The 25063-nt window shown below is 59.2% G+C and overlaps 2 protein-coding genes across 11 annotated transcripts in view; both read left to right on the top strand.

Annotated features, from left to right (window-relative positions):
* Positions 1–12440, top strand: part of Jakmip3 (Janus kinase and microtubule interacting protein 3) — a 58057-nt gene extending 45617 nt beyond the window's left edge. For 9 of the 10 annotated variants that reach the window (XM_078023973.1, XM_078023965.1, XM_078023949.1 and 6 more), the window contains one exon: positions 10351–12440. The gene's annotated coding sequence lies outside the window, so the exon portion shown is untranslated. The other variant, XM_078023928.1, reaches the window with a different exon arrangement.
* Positions 12441–14810: 2370 nt separating this feature from the next.
* Dpysl4 (dihydropyrimidinase like 4) overlaps positions 14811–25063 on the top strand; it is a 15158-nt gene continuing 4905 nt past the window's right edge. Inside the window, exons 1-9 of the mRNA XM_078019313.1 lie at positions 14811–15009; positions 18130–18218; positions 18778–18962; positions 20381–20545; positions 22066–22127; positions 22216–22296; positions 23159–23227; positions 23588–23708; positions 25043–25061. Coding sequence (XP_077875439.1) covers positions 14971–15009; positions 18130–18218; positions 18778–18962; positions 20381–20545; positions 22066–22127; positions 22216–22296; positions 23159–23227; positions 23588–23708; positions 25043–25061 — 830 coding nt within the window. The 5' untranslated portion in view covers positions 14811–14970. The remainder of the gene's footprint in view (positions 15010–18129; positions 18219–18777; positions 18963–20380; positions 20546–22065; positions 22128–22215; positions 22297–23158; positions 23228–23587; positions 23709–25042; positions 25062–25063) is intronic.

The following is a 25063-nucleotide window of genomic DNA, read 5'->3' as shown; positions in this document are numbered from 1 at the left end:
GGCTGCCGAGGCAGCTGCCACTCAGTGAAGCTGCACTGAGTGGGTGGCGCACCCTGCCACTGAGGGCTCCTCTGCTGGCCCTGGCCAGTGGGCAGCACAGCCAGCTCAGGTCCTCCTGCCAGGCCCCTGTGGGAAGAAGCTGGCTGGAGACTCCTGAGCCTTTATCCCTGGCCAGTTACCCCTGGCTACCTCCAGGCCACCCAAGGGTCTAGGCTGAGAGTGTCGTCTGCAGCTGTGGCTCTGTGTGACCCTCTCAGCATGGACTCCCACAGACCCCAGGCCTGGTGGGGAGCTCCTCTCTAGCTCCCCTGGCTGGGGCCGGGGTTCCTGTGGAGAGTGGAGGAGATGTGCTGGTGGGGTGGGTAGGTGCACAGTGGCGAGCAGAACCCGACACATGTCCCCACGTGGTGCAGACTCGTCTCTTCCCAGCCGGCCCGGCAAAGTGCTCTCTCCTCTGCGTACCTCCCTCCGTCGTCCCTGTCCCTGGCCTCAGCACCAGTGGCTGTGTCGGTCAGCTCTGTCAGGCTCCGCAGCTGCAGCAGGACCAGGGTGGGTAGGTTTCTGGCTGAGCCTCTCTTTACAAGCAGGGTTTCCTAGTGGGGGTATTTGGAGTCCCACCACATGGCCTGGGGGAGGTGAGCAGGTTCTTGGGTGGCAGAGGCAGGCCACCCTGTGAGCCTCTCGGTGAGGGTCCACCTCCCCACCCATCCCCATCTGAGGGCCATGGGTTCCTCTCCGGGACAGGCAACTCTGCCCAGGAGAGGCGGGTGTGAAATGGCAGGAGGAGAGTAACACCCGTCTGTCCAGAGGGGCTGATCGGTGATGCTCCCTAGTCTTCTACGGTGCATTCTGGCCATTTCTTGTGTTGGCCCCGGGTGCAGGGCAGTGTGTGGTCCTTGCATCCCACAGCATTCACAGGCCCTAGCCAGGACACTCACCTAGAAGTTTGTTCTAGAAGGCAGCAGGACACGGCCTGGCCCAGACCTTCTGGACATGCCACTGGGAGCCACACGAGGGCGCTGGAGCCAACCAACTTGCTGGACTTCTCACCAGGACCGCCTTCAGAACCCCCAAAGCCAGCCTACCATGCAGGGTGTGCTCAGCAGCACACTGCTAGCTCAAATTGCACTCCTGGCCTCTCAGGTTTCCTGCAGGCAGGGCTGGGCCCTTCACAGGTGCCCTCACCCATCTCCAGGACCTGGGCATTGATTGACAGCTTCTGTGCTCAGAGCCAGGACCTGGACCCAGAGATGACCTGGACCATCTGCTCCCAGCATGCCCATGTTGGGGTGGTCAGGGTGGAGGGGGCACACGGTTGTCAGGGAGGGACAGTGGAGGTTATGGACACAGAGAGATGGGTAGATGGACGACTCTCAGCTCAGAGGCTGTCGCACTCCCAGCAGCCTGGGGCCAGGGTTGGATGCTGCAGAGGTTTGTTGATTTCCTAAGCACTCTTCTTGAACCTGAAGCACCAGAGTGTCCCCTGGCCCCATGTGGGGAGGGCAGGGCTGGGCTGTGACATGGCCAGAGGGCAGCTGGTCTGCCCAGCAGGCTGCTCTATCCTGGGTTCCCTCTCAGGACATTCGGGTGGCCAGGCTCCAGCCTGAGCGGGGGATGTCAGGAAGAGCAATCTCCATGCATTACACTGGAGTGTTCTGCTCTGTAATCCTGGCTCTCAGCCCAGGACCCCAACCCTGCCAGCCAGAGAAGGCACCTCTCAGGTCACAGCAAACACAGCACAGGAAGCTCCTGTCCTGTCCAGTGAAGAAGTTCCTTTCACCTCCAGTAGCTGTGGAAAAACTCCTTATTCTGGAATAGCTGTAGGTGCCGAGTTGCACGACTAGAGCTCAGAGCTCCTGTAGATGCTTCGCCCAGCTCTCCTGAGCTGGTTCCATGTAAAGCAATCATCACGCCTTCCAGAGAGCCGGTCAGCAGGCTGGACCAGGTCTGCCCATCCCCTACTGCAGCCCCCTTCCTCCTGCAGGGTCCACGCCACACTCAGACCACTGTCTCTTACTTTTCCTCCCCATTTCTACCTGGGCTCTTGCTAAGAACAGGCCATGTGTAGGAGGTTCCTCAACCTGTTTTGCCGGACACTTCCTCTTCCTCATGATTGGCACGAGGTCGGTGATGACCCTCAGTCCATCACAGGGTCAGGGCTGCGGTCAAGACGTTTTATCATTAGTGACATTATCCTTCATTCCTTCATTAAGAGGGAGCCTACTGGGTCCCCTTCCTAACAGGAGGCCTAGGTAATCATACACAGAGTAGGGGAGATACACCCAGGCTGTGCAAATACCCTTTCGTAAACTCTTGCGCTCAGACTCAGCAGCACCCAGAGCAGAACTCCTGCAGTGAGGATCCCTGCCGGGCTGTCGGGGCTGCCAACCCTGCTCCTCCTGTCTCCTTGAAGAAAACCTGTCCCTCTCCCTGTTCTCTTCTTTATTCAGTTCCTGATGTCTGCGTGGCAATTCATTTATGTTGTAGGTTACAAAGCCCCTGAGAGTTCCTTTGATTGGCACCTGTGTCCTCAACCCACCTCTTCCTTACCTGAGCACCTCCTGCCAGTGTCCCTGCTGCAGGCCTGGAACCCACCCCTCCCAGGGAGCACTGGTCCTTTCTGCTGGGGAGAGTGTTTAGAAACAGGACCTCCAGAGCTGGCGTGCTCTTTCTTGAAACGCGTTACAGAAACCTAGGCATCCACGTGTCTGTCTGTCCTCCACTTACCGTCGTCCCTCATCTCTCCACCCATCACGTATCTTCACCCGTCTCCATCCACCTGTCTGTATCTATCGATCCATCTGTAATCACCTGTGTCTGTCCATCGCTACTGTGAGAGGCGAGTGCACGATGCCCGGCTCTGGGCCACTCAGACAGAACCCACCCCACTCTCCCGGGTCTAACTTCTTGGTGGAGGTGGCGCGTGCTCCCACCCACACAGTGCCTGCTTGTTCCTTCATTGCCAGCACCCAGGCAAAGTTGTGCCAGCGTGGCTAACCGTGCCTGTCAGGGGCCAGTTCCGTGGGTAGGGTGGGGTGGAGTGGATGTGTGGCTGTGTCCCTGGCCTCAGTCTCCGGCAGAGACTGGAGACTAGCCAGGTCAGTCCCCACCCTCAGGAAGTCACGCTATCTGCTGGTGACCCAGCCAGTGTCCTTTGTTGTCCTTGCAAGGTGTTTTACCGCTGCCTGACAGTGGCAAGCTTCAGCGTGTGCTGTGTGGTGCTGGCCCTGGGTCTTGACCGCGCCCAGCACTCAGACCGCCACAATCTGGGCATGGACGGGCCAGTCCTCCAGACACTTCCTGCCACCCCTTGCCACCAAACCCTGCCCCTCCCCAGGCAGCCTGGGCCTGTTTTCTTCCCCTCCAGCCTTGCTGTTTCTGACTCGCATAAAAGGAACCTCATGGTGCATGTCCTCTGTGCGCCTATCAAAGCCCTCTTAGGTGGCTCTGAGCAGCCAGGGGCCAGCCCTATGTCCTTTCACCCCTGTGTGGCATTATTGGGCTTGGAGGCCTGTCCAGTCTCTACCTGGAGGTCACCTGGGTGGCTTCCAGCTTGGCTCAGTGTGACTAGAACTGCTGTGAGCATTTGTGTACAGGTTTTAATGTGAATGTGAGTTTTGGCTTTTGGTGTTGGTTTGGAGGATTGAACCTCGGGATGCTCTATCGGGGCTGCCAATACCCCAGACCTTTTTATTCTGACACTGGGGCTTGCTGAGTTGTGTAGGCTGGTCTCACACTTGCACCCCACCTGCTAGGATCACAGGTGTGCACCACACATGGATGGATTGTTTCTCTTAGGTAAAGACCTAGGATTGGATTGGGTTGCTGCATCCTGCGGTAAGCACAATCTTAATTTATAGGAAACTGGTTGCTGCACAAGCCCATCGACCCTTCACACGGTCACCTTTCTGTTTGTTCTTTGTTCTAGTAGGGAGGTGGCAACCTCTTATTTGGTTTTAATATCTATTGTTCCTGTGACTGATCATGCTGAGCGATTTTCTTTGGTGAAATATCTGTTCGAATCTTTTACCCACTTTTGGACTGAGCCCTATGGGGCCTGAGTCTCTATACATCCCCAACTCATGCATTAATCAGATGGACAGTTTAAACACATTCCTCCCAGGGGTTCTTTAGTCTTTTTGTTCCCTTAGAGTGTTTTATGAGCGGCAGAAGTACTTAATTTTGAAGAAGACTGATTTATCACCTTTCCTAATGGCTTTTTGGAAATCCCTGCCTTACTTGAATGTGGCTTCCTTCTCCTGGGCCTCCTTCTCCACTGTGTGTCTTTGTCTTACATGTGAAACAACTGTGATCCTTTTGAGCTGATTTTTGCATATGGGGCACAGTGCAGGTTGAAGTCCATTTCTCATGGGGTGGCTGATCCTCCGTGTCCTTGTCCCCCACCCTCACTGTAAAGAATTCTCCCTCTTGAATGAGCCTCTCTGCTTGGCTGGACAGAGCCCCTGCTCTGTGGTCAGCACGTCCTGGAGCACGTGTCCATGTTGCCACACACTGGGAAGCACAGGAGTGAGACAGTGGCCACTGCACACCCATGCTGGCCAGCCAGACTGGTCCATTGGGTCCTGGGGCTGGGAAGGCTCTCCAGGGACTGTGCCTGTTCCAGCTGAGAGTCTGGAGCTCAAGATGTTGGAAATTAACTGTCAGGGAGCTTAAATTTACAGCGCCTGGTGGAGCCGGTGCCTGAATGCCAATGAGCAGCCCTGCCCTCTGGGCATGTCGTGGATGGCTGACAGGCCCTGCCCTTCTGGGCTTGCTGTGGACGGCTGACAGGGCACAGGCCCCAGTGGGCCAGGAGCGGTGGCTGCTTGGTCAGCGTGGAAGCACAGGGATCAGCTGCTGCTGCTCAGAATGTACCCAAGATTAATGAGCATTGTGTGCGTGTGGGAGAAGAGCCTTCATGTAAAAAGACTAGTATTTTCTCCATCATCACCATAGAAAATTCTTACTGAATTCATATGTATTGTTAAAAAAAAGGCACGTAAGTGAGCTGCTTAGGAAAGGTCCCCCACATGTGGACTGTCCATCTGCCAAGCTGCTGCACTGAGCAAGAACTGTTCTCCAGGCCCTCCTGGGACAGGCCAGCCTGGGTCTCTTGGCAGCAGGGACAGGGACTCTTCTAGGGTGGGGGGCAGGGTGCGAGGGATTCCAACTGCCATCCCTGTGAGTGATGCCCTAACTGTCCACCTCAGGGGACGCCTGTGGTCAGGGCAGCTTTGTCAGCCTGGACAGAGCCCCTGCTCTGTGGTCAGCACGTCCTGGAGTACGCCAGACCTGGACATGGGTCTGTTCCGGCCAGACATGGGAGCATCGAGGAGCTGAGCCTGAGGGCAGCTGAGGCAGGTGGCCGGTGACAGCCTATGCAGTCAGCCGCAGGCAGCTTGGTGGGCTGGCTGCACTTGCCACTCAGAAGCAGTGGCCAGGCCGTCCCCCGTCCCTCACCACAGGAGCTCCCTCAGTTGACCCTGCGGCTGGTGCCTGCCACAGGCTGGCTGTAGTCCATGACAGCCACTGTCACGAGGCTGCTCTTCTGTGGCTGTGGCTGTGGGGGTCCAGCACCCACCTCTAACATGGGGGTCAGCCAGGCCCTCCCCAGAGCACTGCAGCTGACACGTGGTTTTAAATCTTTGCTTAAAGGGTGTCTTTGGGGTGTTTGTTTGCACTTGTGTGCTGAGATTCACCCAGGGACAGCAGTGACTTCATGGGGACGTCACCTCTCTGCTCTTGCACCTTCCGGCCACCCTGCCTCTGTGAGTGACGCCCTTGACGTCCTCGAGAAGGCGCCCCTCCTGGAGCTGCAGGGACACGGAGGTCCAACTCGAGGGGCTTCCCGACCCTCTCTGGCTCAGCTCGGCTTCAGGCTTTCACGGTTGCCCTTTGTTCAGATCCTTGTGTTTTTACCACACAGGAAAGACGATCCCCAAATGTCCCTGGGCCGTGTGCACCAAGCCTCAGACAGAAGTTGAATAACTGGCTGGAACCCGAAGGCGCACCCCGCTTCCCACGGCCCTGTGGTCTGGTTCCCTCCTGTCAGCTGGGAGCGTCCGGCCTGCAGGCCAGCTGTCTGCTGTCCACAGTGTGCACATCTTGATCTGAGCATTAATGGACCCTTTTATTATGCAGCCACGAGGCCATTAATAAGTCACGTCACTCTTAGAGAGCCAGTGACAGGACAGGGAGCTGGGCACCCCTCCCAGGACGGCACGCAGCTGCCTGTGACCCAGATAGGAAAGGAAGCCGGCAGCTGAGGGCGACGGGCAGTGGGTGTGTGCATGCGCTTGTGCCTTGGGGTGTGCGTGGGGTGGGGGCCAGCTCTTGGGATGGGTCCTGTGCATATGGCTGTGTGTGTCAGCACCACCGTGCTTTAGGTGCTTGTGTGTGGTCAGGCAGAGGCCTAGGAGGCTGGGCAATGGAGTCAGTCTCCACTTGAGCTCTCCTGACTAGCCCCAGGTCCTGTCCCCACATCAGAGCAAGCCAGCTCCTCCCTCCAGGAGAGAAGGGCTGAGCTGGTTTCTAACACCCTCGGGCCATTGCCTGAGGTGCCCACCCTGGCCAGGGCACTCTGGGATAATGCAGGCTTGACACGTCCCAGTGCTTAGGTGGTTGGCGACAGGATCACAGGCAGAGTTGGTGAAGGCACCAGCCTTGACCCATCCCTGTACCATGAACAAAGCCCAGGATCTTCTGTCCTGCCACCATGCTGGAATGACCCCTTCTCCTTCCCGGGCATGGCCCTCACTCTAGTAATCCTCCCGTGAGTCAGTGAAGAGGCTTCTGTGCAGGAACAGAGCTGTGCCCCCCTGCCCACAGCTGAGTGGCCATGAGTAGGCGGGTGGCAGAGGGGACTGCGGTACAGGGGCTGTGTTTTCTGTGCCTATGTCCCTGCCCTCAGAGGCCAGGCACATGCATAGGCACACCCCAGGGAATGGCCCATGTCCATGCACTGCCAGTGTGGACTGAGCCCCCGTCAGTGGTCTGGGCCCTCAGATCAGGACTCACAGCTCAGAGCAGCCTGGCTGCCTCCCTCTGCCACAGTCAGAAGCCATCTGTGAACAAAGAGGCCGCAAGAGGCTCTAAGTCACCTCTCAGCCAAGCAGAGGGAGGCAGCTGACCGCCAGGGCCCTCCTGGGCAGTGTGGCCACAGAGCCACGGCCATGCCATGCTGCAGGCACACCCTCCCATAGCCAGCACAGGCGGGGGCAGAGGTACACAGCATGTCCTCTCTGGGAGATGCTGGCCCAGCCCTCGAGCAAGGGCAGCTCCAGCGTGCCTAGCACCCTCCGTCCAGCCTGGGGCCCCGCTCCCTCTCCGTCCCCTGTGCCAGGCTGCCTCCTGTCTCTTCTCTCCCCTCCTCTTCTCCTCACCTGACGGACACCTCAGCTGCAGCCCCCTCTGCTGCAGCACGTCACTCGGTCTTAGTTGGGTCAGTCCCAGGGTGACCTGCTCAGGAAGACTCAGGCCTACTGGCTCCTGGCTCCCTGGATCTTCCAAAATAGAGGCCACCAGAGGGCAACTCTGGGCAGGAGAGGACCCTCTGCTTCCAGGCAGTGGCCCAGCCTTCTCCTCACATCCGGTCTCGTCTGCCAATCTTCACGGGGAGCAGCTGGGTGGGGGGCTGGGCCTGGGGAGGTGGGTTCCCTTGCTTCCCACTCGAGCTCGTCACTTGGAGTTGAGTGCTCTGTAGAAGTGTCCACTCTTCATTAGTTACTGTTAGACAGCTGTCAAACAGGAAGAGGGAGGCCCAGGGCCCGCATGGCGGTGTTCTTCCCTGGGGTAGAGGGGCCATCCCAGCATCTGGGCCACATGGGGCTCTCCTCCATGAGAGCTGGGCGAGGGTGACCTCAGGGACGAGGCTGGCAGGCAGGGGTTGGATGACAGCGCTGGCAGCCATCTCAGGTTGAGGGAGAGACCCCACAGAGCCAGGCAGGGGAGGATCAGCGCCGGCTGCTGGGTGGTCTAGGGTCTCGTGTGGCCGCGGTTGTGTGGGGTTTGGAGATGTCTGCCGAGGGCTCCCCGAGCCAGTGAGCACGTGAAGAAGGCCGTCGGCCCCTCTCCAGCACCCCACCAGCTGGCAGTGTGCATGTGTGGCTTGGGGGTGCCGGCACAGTGTGGGGGGCAGAGGAGGAGCCCCCAGCAGGCTCACCCGCCAGGAGTCCCGCCTTGGTACGTCTCTGGAAGCCCTGGGTGAGGCTTGGGTCTGGAGCTGTAGAAGGCATCACCATCTGCAGCTGGCTCTGAACCAAGCTGCCTCTGGGCCCCAGAAGGTGCTTGCCTCGCAGCCAGCAGCTTGGTGTTTTCCATCGGCGAGACCCCGTGGAAATCCCCAGTGCAAACACAGACGGCGGGGGCCTGCTCCCAGCTCTGTGTTGACATAATCCAGAACGCTGCTTCCCGGCCCATCTGCACCGCTCCACTCGGCACACACCGGTGGCACTGCTTCTGCCACTTTCAGGGGCCCTGCCACCAGCCCGGGAGGCGATACAGTCAGACACCTGCTGCCCTGTCCCTGCCGCACTTGTTTTCCATCACACTTGGTGATGAGCTCACCCCCAGAGCCTCGTCCATCCTCACTGCAGCCTGGGTTAGAACTGCATGGGATTCACGCCTCGACGGAGGGCAGCCCTGTGGCTCCTGCTCACCCTGACGTAACTCGTCACACTACACAGGAACGCGCCGGTCCCCGCCTCTGGTCCAAGGCACCAGCACACGCCACCCGCCCCTCCACAGCCTTGAGGCTCCTCTTGTGTCCTCTCACCTCTACACTCAGCTCCTGCCCCTCTTCCCTGCAGACTGGGGCTGCAGAATCGGGGGCTTTTCTGGGGCTGCTCAGAAGGGCACTCTCCACCCACCGTAGTGCCAGGCCTCTGAAGGAGAGCGGGGTTTGTGAGTCACGTCACTTCCACAGTCTGGGCAGGCCCAGCCTTATCACTCGGATGCTTCAGATGCCAGCCCAGGGCCACCTGGCAGACAGGCCCTTCTGTGGACAGCACTCAGGCCCCCTGTCCACAAGGACACTCATCAGCAAGGAATTTGGGAGGCTGACCATGCACTGGGCCAGAGCCCATGTGGGGTCCGAAGGAGCCCTGGAGGCCACTAAGACCCAGGTCAGAAACGCGAGACGGTCCCACTCCTGCTCTCCTGTGTGGCTCCAATCTGGCTGAGATCCTGCCTGGCTGTGTGAGGCAGTGACTGGGGACGGGGTGAGGGGGAGGGAGGATGTCACATCCCCAGAGAGGACAGGCCTGGAGAACGCAGGGCAGAGGGGCTTAGGGGGCCTGGATACCTGGAGACGGCGCGGTGTCTGTGTGTGGAGCGTGTGCGTTGTGTGGTGTGGTGCAGTGTGGCGAGGCAGGAAGCCACCTGCTCTGGACACAGTGGCAGTGAACGGAGAAGGGTGGACAGTGGGGCACAATGGGCTCCGGGAGCTGTCCAGTGTCACAGGTGCCCATGCCCTGTCTCATCCCTGCAATCTGGGGAGTGACTTTTTAGGAAATGCATACTGTTTTAGAACTCTGCCTACTATTTTTGACAAGATTTCTCTTCCATGTTTGCCTGCGTGTAGCTCTCAGCCTGGGCAGGTGATCATGTGATTCAGAGGGGCAGCCACGTGGCGAGAGGTGCTGCCGGTGGCCAGGACCTGCTCCAGTCAGCCTGCAGGGGTCACCTTGGGTGCTCTCTGGGGGCTTCAGCTTTTCTTGAGGCTGGCTGGAAATTCCAAGAAAAGGTGATTGGGTGCCAGCCTGCCTAGAAGTGAGCCTGGTTACCTGCACAGAGAGCAGCATGTGACTTTAATTGCAGTGATTTCCAGCTCAGTGGGAGGGTTGGCAATCAGTGTGATGTGACCACCTGTTTTCATCCTCTATGAGGAAGACAGGTTGAAGCAACAAAAATAACCTCCCGACCACCTGAATCAGGAACTGCAGATCCCACTGCCTGTGGCCTCAGGTGGGGCCCCTCACCCCCATGTGATAAGGAGTCAGAACCTGGCAGAGGCCCGCTTTCTAAGTGATGAGAAGCAATGAAACGGGTGGAAGTGCAGGTGGCTCTCCTGGCCACCAGGACCACGGCTGCAGGCGGCTTCCCGAAGAGCAGAGCCTCGGGTGTGAGCACGTGGTGCTCTGGCAGAGCCATGGCCTCTCCTGGCTGCAGGCTCCTGCTTTGACACCACAGCTGTGCCGTCCCTACAGCCAGCACCCCGGGCACCTCACTGTCCACGGGCAGGGCCAGGCTGATCAGAGCCTCCCCTGGTGCTCCTCCTGCACGCCCCACCCATGCCGCCCCAGCGTGCCTCAGACACGTTAACCGAGAAGTCACTCATGTCCACTCTTTCAGAGAGAAGACAGCATGTTGATGAAGGCAGCTCTAAGTGGTTTCCGGTCCTGCTGTGATCCCATCCACAGCCCAGAAGTGCAGCATGTGGACGAGTTGACTCTGGTCGGAGGCAGTCCTGTTGCCATCCCATCCATGGCAGTCCAAGGTCACCGTCTCTAGAGCTGAGAGAAGAGCTGTGTGTGAGGGTACGTGCATGTGCTCACTCCACCAGGGCATGGCGCTGGGATGTGAGCCCTTTGAGCACCTAGAGGTTGATGCCCAGGAGTGAGGTACGCAGCCAGGTGTGCATGCAACATGCAGCATTGCATTAAGATTCTTTTAAAAGCCACTCGCTGGAGGGAGGAATGGCCGTGTTGTCTGAAAGCGTTAGGTTCATTCTGCATCGATGTCAGAAGAAGTCTTCCGCTCTGGTGCCGATGGCCGAGTGCTGGAGGACCGGCCTGGTTCCCTAAGTGGAAACCAGGGAAAGCTTATCGGAGCAGACAGATATGCTTTTTTTTTTGTTTGTTTTTTTTGTTTTTTTTTGGTGGGTGCAGAATTTCTGCTGGGAAAAACAATATTAACTACACTCATCCAAAAAGGACCCATCCTTTCTGTGTCATTCAAGTCATAGCTCCTGACTCACTTGGTCAAGGTGCTGGCCCAGTTGGGTGCCTGCCTAGGTGAGCCTGATGTCAGGGATTGTCTCCAGTCTGGGATCTCATTCATCCCTCCAGGCATGGTTTGGTCTCATTTTAAAGACTGCACCCTCTTGGCACATTCATTGTACTCAGAACTGAATGGCAAACAATAGCCTGTATTAATAAAAGCTGCCACAGAGCCATGGATGAGCGTGGGGTTAGGCCTGGAGGACTCCACCATGCGGGCTTCTACAAACAGGTCACTGCACTTGGCTCCCCCAGCCTGGCCTCCTCTGCAGGAGGAGCACCTGGGGCTGGTCCAGTATGTACCTGCAAGAGAACACCAGCCGACTAGGATCTACAGATGTACTCTCAGACTTGCCCAAATTCAAATCCCTCCGGATTGATGAGATCATCGTGATTTGCATGTTGGGTATAGGTCTAAAGGCTTCGTAAACCCTCCCACCAACCCGGATGCTCTAAATCACAGTTCTGTAATTGTTTTTTAAAGGCTAACTATACAGGAAGGAAATGCATGTAAATATGTACAAATGCTTATGAAGTTGTTATTGTCTATATGTAAAAGTATGTACATAGGAAAGGAAAATGGCTGCTGAATGTCTTAAATAACACCCATGTACCAAACTGCAGCGGCACCCCTGCCACACACCTAAAAGCACACACTAGGACTGTCATTCCTCTCTTTAGATACCATTATTCCCATTCATATGTCATAGGCACTTTCTCTTCATCTGATTACAAAATCAGAACTGGGCTTTTGCCAAAAAAAAAAGAAAAGGAAGATATTAGCATTTATCACTGATTCTGCTGGGCCGATGAGCGTCTGAAGAGTTCAAGTGTTTTAAAGTATGGTGCACATTTTCTAAATCCCACTTTGTACCTGCTATTCCAAATAGTGTGCCGGACTGAACTTCCTTGAGCATTTGCGCTCTTCCTGGTAGCTCCTCAAACAGGAGAGATCTGCCTAAGTGGCACTGCCTGAGGAGGCAGGAGGAGAGATCATGAAAGGCTGGCAGGATTGCTGACCATGTCACCGAGACAGGGACATCCACATCACAATCCAATAGCAGTTATCAGCCCAGCGCGCGGTGTGCACAGCAGAGTGATGTGAGCGAGCGTCTGGTTTACCTAAAATGGAAATTCATGTAGGCTGCAGATTCCCTGGTGGAGGCCCCCGTGGTGTTGGCCTTGCACCCATGGTCTAGGCCCCAGTGGCTGAAGGCCTTGGGCTGTGTCTCAAGGCCTTTGCCCTTGCAGAATCTGTAGCCTTCAGGAAACCTGAGTGCCTTATGCAGCTTGTAAACACGGACTGGGAGTTGGGGTGGGGATGTGAGGGTGGCTTTGAGGCTTGGAGAGCTGATTAGCACTTACCATCACTCCATCACTGAAACCTCGAGATGGGTTGTGTGTTTTAACACAGTAATGAATTTAAGTTCAGGCTCAGGAAAATCATATTGTGAATATATGTATCAAAGCATATATTTGTTTACTGTATATTTTTTAAAAAGCTTTATTGTAAATTTATGCAAAAATGAACAAGACTTGTTTTCTCATGGCAAAAAGCCAGTTAGTATTTGTGCTCTCTGAAGCAATTACTTAATAACCACATTCTAAACATGTGATTTCTGTTCAGTGCTAAACAATATCCACAGGCCTAAACTAGGTTTGTATGGTGATCAACTACAAAATTTTACACATATTTTTGTATTGTGATTCCTATGATATATACCAGAGAATTTTTACTCCTTTGTAAATTATTGTACAGTTTTAATAAAAATTGTTTTAAATCTTAGAATATCAAAGTCCCCCTATGGATTATTAAAATTTGAGTTTATGGGCTACATTAGCCATTTCTGCGTTGCTGTGTCCAACCTCTGGGGGGAAAAAGCCTCTTTCCCCACCAGAAAGGGATCTGGGCCTTCAGCGCTCTGAGGAGGGGACACGGGCCTTACCTGCAATTTCATCCTCAGAATCTAAAGGCACCTGAGGGGAGCACCTCTGTAACCAGAGGTACCTGGTGGCACCTGTCAAATTCGAACCAGAAAAAATAATTCAAGTAACTTTAGACCAGGGAAAGGATGCCTGCTCATGAGCAAGAGCAGGTGGGATGCTCATTGGGGGACGCACACCTGTGAGTGAAGGAGGTTTTATGGACTGGTTTGGGGGGGTGGAATTCCAGAGTAGGACAAGGGTCTGAGAGAAGGTGTTGGGCTAGGCTTCCTGACGTGCGTGTGTCATCGGGCATAACCAGCGCTGCAGTAACTCTGTGCGAATTCGCTCTGAAGTGCGCGCTGTACAGTTGAAAGGCTGGGGTCCTTTCATTCCAAATCAGTCGCGGCGGGCTCCATAGAACAAGGCCTCGCCCTGTGATCTCTGGGCGGGAGGAGGGCCCCTCCGCCTTGTCTCAAACAAATCCTCTACTTGGTTAAGGGAGGTCTGGAGCTGCTTCTGCGCGCGGATCCCCAGAGGGTCCACTTGTGGATGATTGGAAGTCAAGACCTCCTTGGCCGGTGTGAGCTCTCACAAGGGGTCTGGAGAGTGGCGGGTGTTCCTGTGGACAGCGGCTTCTCCTATGTGCGCTCCCACCACTGCGCCTCCAGCCTCCAGCGTGTGGAGTGGAAGTCCGAGCCCACCTATGCCCTGAGGGCCAGGCCAAGCCACTTCCTGGACCAGGCGCTAGTGTTCAGCACCCGCTGTGTGGACAGCGTCAGCTCCACACGGCCCGGCTGGGGGGCTGGGGGTACGTGGTGGGCGGGGAGAAGAGGAGGCCACCAGCCAGGCCAGTCCACGCGCACCGCAGACCTCCCTCAAGAGACTAGGCTACCTGGCCGGCTGGCGCCCACTGCTGCCATGACCGCACCGCGTCCGCACGCGCCTGCTAGGCTTCCAGCCAGGCCCAAGTTCAGCGGCGCCTTCGGTGGGGTGGAGGATGCCTTTGAGAACAAGACGCTGCCCCTGGACGCTCTTCGGGACCCTCACCAGAGCTCTCGGGCCAAGGATCCTCACCGTGAGACACGTGGCCACTCGGAGAGACCCGGCGAGCCAGGTGTAGAGGACCCGGTAGCCGCCGCCAGTCACCGAGGGCAGCCCGTCGTGGCCCAGGCCGGCAGCCCTTCGCAGGTAGAGGCTGCAGGACTCAGGTCCCAAGCTGAGGGGTCCGTGCGGGTGGGATGCGGGCCACGACTCCGTGAGACGCCTCACAGTCACGCTGACAGCGTGGGCCTGGAGCTCATCCTCCCCCTCCCCCTCCCCCTTGGGGCCTGGACTTCATCCTGCGACCCCCCACCCGGCCTCGCCTCCTGGTCCCCATCCTTCTCGGCCTCTCTATGCCGCACTCTTTATCTGTCCGCGTCTCTCCCGACCCGCTTCGCGGGGCCGCTCTGGAACCGCCCGAGGGTGGCGCCTCCACAGCCTGGTCCTGAGGTCCGGACACTGCCTTGTGCTCGCGCTCCAGCCCAGGTCCTCCCGAGGAGGCTGGCTTTGGTCGGAGACCTCTCCCAGGACTCCGGGATCCCGCGGCGAGATTTGGTTTAAACCCTGGAGCCAGGGTGCAGTCACCAAGGGGCAGGCCAGGAGCGGGGTCTGGCAGGACTTTGCCCGACCTCCCCCACTCCGTTCCCGGGGTGCAAACTGTACACGACGTCAGGGTCAGGTGGCAGCCCTCCTCCTCAGCACGCACGGCTTCGGGTTCGAGGTGCAAAGATCCCAGCCAGTGGCGGCAGGGTACGCTGGGACGGGAGGTTGGGGAGCTGACACGGGGCGGGACCTTAGTACAAATGAGCGGCGTCGGGGCGGAGCCTAAATGCAAAAATCACCGCTGCGGGGGCGGAGACGGGGGCGGGGACCCGAGCCCTGCGCCCCGCGCGCTCGCACTCAGCGGCTCCGCGCCCCACGCTCACGCTGTTCACCGCGCGTGTCCCCGCTCGCTCGCCCACGCTCGCGCTGCCCCTGCCAGGATCGGGCCAGCCTGCAGAACAGGATGTCCTTCCAGGGCAAGAAGAGCATCCCCCGGATCACGGTGAGCCCGGTTCCGGCCCCCGCCTCGCTAGGAGCCCCCAGAATGGGCCTATTTGCGGGGCGGACCCTCTCGGTCCTGCCTGTGGGTCCGCCCCCGCGCGAGCTCAGTCCGGGCGCTGGCGCTAGACCCGTCTGGAGACTGGAGTGCCCGCCAGGCCGCGCCGGGCTCAGATGCTGAGTGGGCGCGCAGGCCCGGTCCGCCTGCTTTCCGGAGCCTCCAGAGAGCTCGGGCAGAGCCCGGTCCGCGAGCGCCTGCCTCCGGAAGCTGAAGGAGGCTGTCTTACCCGGGGCCGGGCTGGCGAGGTGGGCGGACTGGGCAGCAAGAGCTGGGCTCTCTGGGCGGCTGGCGGAAGAGGCCTTTGTTGACCGCTGGGCCTCGCGGTCGCGCGGATGCCGTTCCTGGCTTAGCCCGCGGACCGCCGCCGGCCCCCTGGACTGGCCTCTGTGTCGTCCAGAGCTCTTTGTCGAAAAACAAAGCGATTTAGCCTTGGCTGCTTGGCCGAGAGCCCCTGGAGGCCCCTGAACCCCTCCAGGAAGCCCGAGTTTGGAGATTCCAAGAGAGGCGAGCACTCGCTGTCCACTGACCGCACCCTGCAGCCCCAGCCTTTGGCAAGACAGACCCCCTTCCCCACACCCACAGGTGCACCCTGTGGAGGAGGTCCAGCTCTCCACCTTGCCTTGCCGGGAAACAAAGCCTCCCCGTGGGAGCCAGAGCCCCGGGAAGGAGAGCAGGGAGAGAGGCTCCTGGGATCCTCTGGACCCGAAAGGCTTCAGAGCCAACTCTGGGCTTCTCCTCAGCAGGAGGGTGGTGGAGTCTGGCATGTAGGCCACTAGCTTTTAGAAGTGTCATTCCTTCCTGAGAAACTCAAAGGGGAAGGGCCTCTCCAGGCCCCTCCAACTGAACAGGAGGGGCTCCTGCCTCGGACTGCCCACAGCCCTGCCTGGTCCAGGCCTGAGGAAGAAGTCCCATCAGCCAGGGGGCACCAAGGTGGACCCTCCAGGTGGTGAGGCAGCAGTGCCTAGGAGGAGGCTGCCTGCTCACATCAGTCTCCCCCATCCTGGTAGAGCATCCTGAGTGTCTACCACAGCTTATCTCATTCCTGTTGGCTCCAAGCCCAAAGAAGACCCCAGAATCCAAGTTCTGGTGCCTGAAAAGTGGAGACGTGAACAGAAACCCCAGATCATAGGTCTCTCCTGGCCCCAACTCTCCCCTTTTCTGCTTGGATCTTCTTAGGGTTTGCAGAGAATGAGTTGGTCCATGAGGAGGTGGGTGGGGACAAGGGCCCAACAGCGGGTGGCTGTGATGGGTTCCCACTGAGGCTAGTGCTCAGTGCTGATGGGCGGTGAGTGCCTGCAGGGTGAGGTGGGGAGGGGATTAGCCAGCTGCTTCTACCGTGGGCCAGGTGGTGTCTTCAGCTCTGGGAACCACATTGTTTCGGTCACACCTGGGAAGCCCTGGAAGAGGCAATTCCTGGGCAGTATTCTAACAAAACTAAATATTTTACAAGTCAACAAAATACTGTTTTGATTTTGTTCAACCAGTATGCAACTTGAAAGCCACTGGTGCCTCCAGGAGGTATGGGACAGGCAGCAGCTGGATTGGGCCTGCGGCATAGTTTGCCTGTCCTTTGTGGACTTTGTGGTAGTGTTTTACCTTTCATCAGCAGATCCTGCCAGGTACTGCAGGTCCTGCCCAGCCAGGTGTCAGTAAGAATAGTGCTCCTCGCCCTGGCCTCCCAGAGCTGTTCTTCCTGCTCTCCGGTGGCTCTCGGGCCTCAGACCGATGGTGGACCATGGCCAGCTTTAAGTGCAGCTGGTTCTCCCCGTCACACAAGGGGCTTCTGAGGCCCAGCAAGGTCCGGAAGGAAAGCACTGTGGTCTCACCACTCCGGCCCTTCTGTGCCTTGTCCTCTGTTCCTCCTCTGTAATTCTGTCCTCTCTGCCATGGCGGTGAGGTGCTCCCCTCTGATGACCATGCAAAATCCCCCGAGGGACACCCACTTTCTGCCCAGCTCCTCCTTCCTGGCCACATGGTAGGATTCTTAGAAGTGGTTCTGTGGCTGCCAAGCCTTGGACTCAGGCCTCATTGGCTGGCACTTGGTCACCTACTTGGAGTGCCTCCAGGTAGCCAGACCATGGTCATCCCTTCACTCCCATGGCTTTCCACCAGCAAGTCCTGCCCTCTGACTCCCAGGCCCCCTGGCGTCCATTGTTCCTCCCTGCACCCATAACCCCCATCTACCTGGACCACCTGAGAAACACCCAGCAGAACCTGTTCTACACCGCAGTCCACTTCCCACCACAGCCAAGGCCGTCCCTTTGCAGCATCCACCAGTTGGTCAGAGCTGCTCATGCCCCCAGTGCCAGCCCCGGGGGGACTCTGCAGCTCTGCCCCCGCCCTGCCTGCCCTGGTCTGCCCTGGCTCCTCGCCCCTCCCCCACAAGGCTCCGTCCTCTGCTCTTCTTGGGTCTGACAGGAACCAAGCTCCTTCCTGCTCACAGTGCTTCCTGGCCTGGAACCCGCCCCGGGCATTGCCTCCAGGAAGGCCTCCTGCCATGCCAGGCAGCCTGCCTCTGCCCTCCCGCCCTGTCGAGTCACCTCTTTGTGCTCTGTCACAGGATGATGGTCTCGCACACGTGTACTGTGGCTTCCTCTGTCCCCCCCCCCCCCGCAGCATTCCAGGGTGGGACCCCGGCCACTGTCCCGCTCTGCCCCCCACCTCCCGGCCCCACGGCAGGCCTGCAGCGTTCTGGTGGGACCCAGCCCAGCTTCCTCAGCACGGGGGAAAGAGGACAGCCGGGAGCAGGCCTCGGGGTTCCCGCCAGAGGACCAATTTGAAGATGGACATGATCAGAGCCCTCTGTGTTCACCAGCACGGGCTGTGTCCCGGAGTGTCCCTGTGCTTCGGCAGACCAGCCTGCTGGACCCTGCCTGGCTGTGTGGGTGGCCTCTGTGTGGCTGCTGCCTCTGAGCGCGCCGTCTTGGGGTACAGTGCACAGGTGCAGGGGTTGAGCTTGTTTTTGTGTTCACGCATTGTGCCCAGCGGTTTCCTTCATGACTCCAGTAAAAATGTTGAATAACTCAGTCTGGAGAAAAAGTGTCCGTGTTTTGTCTCCACTAGAGTGACCGCCTCCTGATCAAAGGTGGGAAGATTGTGAATGACGACCAGTCCTTTTATGCTGATTTGTATGTGGAAGACGGTTTGATTAAGTAAGTTTCTGCTCAAAATACCTTCATTGGTCACCTGTGCATGGCTGGCACGGTACCCAGGCAGTTCCCTTTGGGTGAGGTCCATGTAATCGCTTTCGTCTTTCCCAAACCCCTTTCCCTGGAACCGGGCCTGGGGGGTGATAGTCTCGCCAGTCGGTCACTGGGCCTTGGGAGACAAGAACAGCTTCTTTGTGTTATCTCAGCACTTAGTACGGTGTCACGCTCACAGTAGGTGCTTAATAGATACTTACCAGGCAGCCTGACCATTCCTCTGCTATAGCTGTCAGGTGGCTCAGCCCTGGTCAGTAAGGCAGCAGTACAAACCCAGAGGGGAACAGCATCTGGGCAGGGCCCTGCACTTCCCGTCTCCGGCCACTGGGTGGGAGATTTTGCTCCTTCTGGCATTTAAGAAGCTGGGGGTGGGTGGCTGGAGTCCTGCCCTTGTCCTCAAGGGCTGGAGCCCAAGCACTCACTTCCCAGGCCACTGCACTGTCACAGGCCCCTTCAGATTCTGACCAGGCTCTCCATGAACAAAATGGTCTCTCCTTGTCCCTCTCAGACAAATTGGAGAAAACCTCATTGTCCCTGGGGGCATTAAAACCATTGATGCCCATGGCCTCATGGTCCTGCCTGGCGGAGTCGATGTCCACACGAGACTGCAGATGCCTGTCCTGGGCATGACGCCGGCTGATGACTTCTGTCAAGGCACCAAGGCAGCCCTGGCAGGAGGGACCACCATGATACGTGAGTGTCTGGGCCCCTTGGGGCCACATGTGGCCACGTGCTGCGGCAGGTGTGCTACATGCTGTGGTTTCCCAGTTCTGTCTTCTCCCCTGGGTGCAGTCTGGGGACCCTTGAGTGCTTCCTGCCATTCCTTGTTTCCCATTCTGGGTAATTTGACCTTGGCCAGCTCAGGAGGGTGCTTGGCACATGGGTATGTACCCAGTTGCTGCTTCTGGGGTGCTTGTGGCAAGCCAGTGACGGGGGCTAGGAAAACCTCTAAGTCTTGGACCAGGGGAGGGGTTGTGCCGTGTGGCCCTGGTCCTTGTGCCCTCCCACTGAGTCCCCTGAGCTCAGGGAGGAGCCCTGTTCTAAAGCGTGTGTGATGAATTCGCTGGGCCACCGCGGACTTGCGCGGGGTGAGGTCAGGAGCCTGGAATTAGCCCTGCGCCCAGCCTGTTCTCACACCGTGTGACCTGGAAGCCATGGGCCCTGCGGTGCCGGGCACAGCCGTCTGTTCTGTGGTCTGGGGAGCCCCAGGGAACCTGGCCCTGCGTCCCTCCTGAGGGGTGCAGCAGGGGGGGAACACCCTTGGGGGAGTGAGGGTTGAAGGAGTCGACACACAGTCCTGGTGTGCGTGGCACAGTGCATGCTGCTGCTGCCACGGCCAGGGAGGGCACCCTATGGACCCTGGCACTTGGTGGGTGACATGCAGCCATTGTCACCATAGCAGCTTGGTCTGGTTTGCCCGTCAGAAAGGGAAGGAGCCACAGCTGGTCAGATCTGACAGAGACTGGAGGAAGGCTGGGGCAGGTGTGGGGCTGGAGTGAGAGCTGAGGTGGGGAGCAGGCAGCCACCTCCAGAGGTCCCGGCTGTGGTCTGAGGGCTGGGACATGCGCAGCCCCAGGTGAAAGGCGTGCAGGATGGAGGCAGAGCTCTCGCCTGCCCAGGGTGGGTCTTCCTGTCTGGCGGCCCCAGTCCCTCCACCTGACATCCCGGGAGTGGCCCCTGGTGGGCAGTGCTCTGGTGGGAGGCAGCACAGAGTGTGTGCAGGCTGGGAAGGCGTCACTGGAGTGCATGGCCCAGGGAGGGCTGCGGGGCTCCAGGGGCAGGCCGCAGCCCGCGGAGCCAGGACCACGGACAATGCCCTGCTGCGGGCCCAGGGAAGCTCACCTGTGTGGAGGCTGGGCAGAGCCCCTGGTTCTTGGGGTGCAGCAGGTTCCTGGGCAGTGGGTGGTTTGGACTCTCTCACTGCCTTGCTCAGAGAGGAGCTGGGGACGTGGAACTCAGGGTGCAGGTTGGGGGCAGAGGGGGCCCCTCCCTCTGCCGCAATTTCCTCAACCCTCTGGTCTCTTGGGAGCATGTGACCAAATGTCCCCTGGAGGTGGTGGTAGGATCCAGCGCCCGGTGGGGGAGCCGGGCCGACTCTGCTGTCCCTGCAGTGGACCACGTGTTCCCGGACACGGGGGTGAGCCTGCTGGCAGCCTACGAGCAGTGGCGGGAGTGGGCGGACAGCGCAGCGTGCTGTGACTACTCTCTGCATGTGGACGTGCCCCGCTGGCACGAGAGCACCAAGGAGGAGCTGGAGGCCCTGGTCAGGGACAAGGGTGAGCAGTGCTCCCATGGCCTGGGACACGGGGTCCGGTGGGGGAGCGGGCTTTCCTGTGGTGGGCTGGCTGCATGCTGGGTGGGAGGAGGCCTCTCCTGACCCTGTGTCCTGACGGCTCTGCTGCCCTGGCCCAAGACCAGGTGTCCAGGAGTGGAGCAGAAGTCAGAGAAGCCACTCAAAGGCAGCTCTGCTAAACTCGAGCCCAGGAACCCTCCCCAGCCAAGGGGCCTCCTGTCGCCCTGTTCCCCACAGAAGGGTGCAGTGGTCAAGCCATGCCCAGTCCCCCGGGTCCTAGAGAAGAAACCCCCTGTGAAGGGACAGCAGACACACACTTCCCAGGGCCTTTGGTCCTTTCAGGAGGAGACCTTTGAAACCTGTGTCTCTTCATGTTTCTCTGGGCTGAAACACACCTGTGCATGAGCTAGAGGTGGTTTTGTCCATAGAAAGCCCTCAGGCTGAAACCACGTCAGAGTGCCATCGTGAACTGGACGTGAACGAAATGTGGTCGTGTATCTCTAATGGTCAAGCTTCGAGCATGGCCCACAGCTCAGGGCCTGGGATGGGCCAGGACATAGGATGATGGCCAAGCTCAGGAGGCCACAGGTTCTGACATTCCCAGGAGATACTGCTGCCTGTCCACTGTCCCTGAAGGAGCAGGGCGTGTAAAAGGCATCTCCTGTGGGTGTCCAGTTTCCAAAGACTGAGGGTCCTCACGCTGTGCCCTCTGGAGCTCCCCTGCCCAGGCTGGCCAGTTGTCCTCTGGGAGTCTGGAGGCCTTGCTCCAGGCACAGCTCTGTGTCCATGCTGGCCTTCCGTTGGGCTTGGGAGGCCTGCAGTGCATGCCCGAGCACAGGTGGAGACCAGGCACCAGCAGAGCCCCTCACCCTGCCAGAGCGGCACCAGGTGCAGGCCATGGTCTGCCGTTCCTGGACAGTGTTCCAGGGATGGGCTCATCCTGACCGGCAGCCTAGGTCAGATACTCTGGGACAGACCCCAAGCCCCAGGTCACACGCTCGTGGTCACTGGGAGGGTGGCTCGATGGCACTGGATGACTTGGTTTCCCTGCAGCACACCAGGCCATCGTATCAGCACTTCCGTCCTGTTGAGGAAGGGCAGGCTCTGTGGGTTTGGATGCTGGGCAGGTCAGGGCTACCTCTGGCCTCAGAGGGACCATGAGGGCCCTGGTCCTGGGAGAGGGCTGGACTCTTGCTGCCCAGGAAACCAGAGAGCTCAGCGCTCCCCACGGGGCCCTGAGGTTTCCCCTAGAACAGGCGGCTCAGTGCCCCCCAGGGCTCTGGTCCTTCTGGCCATGAGGTCTGTAGACGGGAGTGGGGTTCTCGCCTGCCTCTGAGCCTGGGGGAGCCATGCTTCCCAAGCCCCCGTCCCGGCTTGTGGGTGGGGAAATGCCCTCAGGGTGGCTGTGCCAGCTGCAGTGCTCCTGTGAGAAGCCCCCCGCCCAGCCCCCTCTGGGGAGCAGAGGCCTCCCAGGCTGTCTGACCCCTCCTGCCTCTCCTCCAGGTGTGAACTCCTTCCTGGTCTTCATGTCATATAAGGACAGGTGCCAGTGTACTGACGGCCAGGTAAGGCAGGTGTGGGAGAAGGAGACAGGCAGGGGTGTCCTAGGTCACTGCCCGGCAGACACTGGACCCCATCCACTTCTCTTCCCAGATGTATGAGATCTTCAGCATCATCCGGGACCTGGGAGCGGTGGCCCAGGTGCACGCAGAGAACGGGGACATCGTGGAGGAGGTGCTGCAGGGGCCGGGCCAGGAGGAGGGCATGCAGATAGGAGCACGTGGTCCCTGGGGCGTGGCAGCCCTGTCCTTCACACGTACCCCAGACTGCCCGACGCTGTGGGGCTGGACACCCAGCTGTTGGTCCAGCACTGATTCTGGCTGAGGCATCAGACATGCCGGTGCAGTGGGGGCCTGGGAGGTTCAGAGAGCTCAGGTCAGCCATCCCCTCAGCCTCAGAAGGGGTCACTGCACCCCACACACATCACTGAGATTCCATAAAGACTTTGTGGGAGGGGCCAACCTTGCCTGCTCTCCAGTTGGACAGAACAGTGGTGATTCCCATGGAGGAGCAGGTGGGGTCCCTGCCCTCTCCACTACCTGGCCTTGAGTTCATCAGGGGCCAGGCCAGCCACACCATCAGGAGACCGTCATGGGTCAAGAGTGCCCAGTGCACTCATGGGCAGGCAGAGGGTGTCAGGGACTCATTCTGGGGTCTGCTTCTCCTGTGTGGATGCCACCGTCAGTATCTGTGTCCTCTGTGCAGGAGTGAGGCTCTGCACAGTCCCTGTAGGATGGTAGGGCTGGCGGAAGAGCACTTGTCCACCCCCTGACTTTGCAGGGCCCCTGCCCCCATGCTGACCCCAAATGTACTTTGTGGGAGGAATGTGGTGTGACAGGCAGGGCCAAGGTGTCTCAGGCCTGCCAGTCAGCGCCCCCCAAGACCCCCTCCTCCATGACTTCTTCGTGGTTGGGGTATTCTGGGAGGCCTTGGGGCCAGGACTCCACTTGGAGAGTAGGGCTTGTGGCCAAGAACTTCAGTTCCAGGGCTCAGGTCCCCTTGGGGCTGGAGCGAGGCACCTTATTGATTTATTCAGGAGCAGAAGCGCCTGCTGGAGCGAGGTATCACCGGCCCCGAGGGCCACGTGCTCAGCCACCCCGAGGAGGTGAGTCTGTGCCTGCATCTGTGCCCCAGAGTGTGCGTCACCCCAACTGCCTGCACCACGTGCGTGGACGTCAGCTCAGCCCTGGGCCCCTGCCAGGCACATGCCACCCCCTTCCATGACCACTTGTCATCTCCCAGCCTTAACCTCAGCCCTGGAAGTCAGTGGGGTCAGACCCTGGGGCGTGCACAGGGCAGCCCTGATGCCAGACCAGTGAGCCTCAGGCTGGGCCCCTTCCCCATCAAGGGTGCCTCTGGGGCCTCAAATTCTATGGGTGATCAGCAGGAGTCCAGAGCCCATACTGGCCAGGAAGGCCCAGGGACCTCTTGTGGCCTGAGTGCCCACTCCCTTGCCCAACCCCAGGTGGAGGCCGAGGCTGTGTACCGAGCTGTCACCATCGCCAAGCAGGCCAACTGCCCACTGTATGTCACCAAGGTGATGAGCAGGAGTGCAGCCGATGTGATCGCCCAAGCCAAGCGCAGGGGTGAGTGTGGGCCTGGCTTCCCTGCATGCTGGGGCAGAGCATGCCTGCTGGCCAACCCCAGGACCCTCAGGTGGGGAGGAGGGCAGAAGGAAGCGTGGCCTGGCCCTCATCTTGATGGGACACGTCCTGCCTGGGTTACACCCGTGGCACGGTCCAAAGGAGATGCAGGCACCCTGGCACCCCACAAGGGTGGGGCTGGGCCAGAGTCCCCAGCCTTCTCGGAGCAGCAGCTGCCCACCCCAGGGGCAGAGCCAGCTGAATGTGTGTGTCTGGGGGAGGCTCCTAGTGATGCCCCAGGAAAGCCCCACTGTGGGCATCTGCTGTGGGTCCAGGAGCCAAGATGCATGCTGCAGGTTCAGTGGGTGCTACCTGCCACCTGAAGTCCCCACTGGGACCAGCTAGGGTCAGAGGAGCCAGGCTGCATGTAGGAGCTGGGTGTTCCCTGCCCACAGCATGCCCAGCCAGCTGGTGGGCACACACGCTCTGCAGGCGGGATCCTGTAGCTGCCTTCAGCAGGGGCTGGACCAAGTGGTCCCCACCAAAGGCTCCTGAGCTCAGAGGGTCTGCAGAGGCACCGATGGGCCTAGGACTGAGGTGGTGGGAGAAGAGGAGTGTCTTTAGGAAGGACCTGGGATCTGACATCCCGTGTCCCCACCTCTGCCATCCCCACGAGTCTCACGGAGAACTCATTTCTGGGACCTGCTCTGAGAGGGTGGGTGTGTGCTTGGACCTGTTTTCTGCACCAAGGGTTGAAACAGAAACCCCGTCTGTTTACAAGGGAGAGGGCCTGTGAGGCTGTTCCTGGCACAGGGTGAGTGGGGTCTGCAAGGGCTAGCCTGGACCTCCCCTGCCCCAAGAAGCCACCGCTGCAGGGCTGGCTCTCTTCTGAGGCACCCCACCCTCCTCTGAGCCTGCCTTTTCTCCTCTGTTCACCAGTGGGGGCCACACCAGTTATGAGCCAGAGCCCTGGCCAGGGGCCCAGGTCTGGTCAGCCGCTGTACCAAAAGGCCAAGCTGGGCCGGCAATGAGCTGGTCACGGAGCATGAAGCTCCTTTGGCTTCGTGGATAGCAGGAGTGCCTGGCCACCTGACCCCTGGCAGAGACCATGAGTATGGAGAAAGCCCATGTCAGCCGCAGAGACTCCTGTTCCGAGGGCCCCCCAGGACCGCTCTCTGGCCTGTCCAGGGCGGAGGCCACAGAAGGGAAGACAAGCTGCCCCTGGCCAGGAAAGCTAGGGAGGTGGGGGTGCTGGCAGCAGTCGAGGGCCGTGCTGTGCTCCCGCCCCGGGGGTGCAGGCGGGCAGGTGGGCACCTCACGGGCCTTGCTTGCTGCAGGATTGGTTGTGTTTGGGGAGC

Source organism: Ictidomys tridecemlineatus, chromosome 1 (genome assembly GCF_052094955.1).
Source record: "Ictidomys tridecemlineatus isolate mIctTri1 chromosome 1, mIctTri1.hap1, whole genome shotgun sequence".
Lineage (NCBI taxonomy): Eukaryota > Metazoa > Chordata > Mammalia > Rodentia > Sciuridae > Ictidomys > Ictidomys tridecemlineatus.
This window is presented reverse-complemented; position numbering and strand designations above follow the sequence as displayed.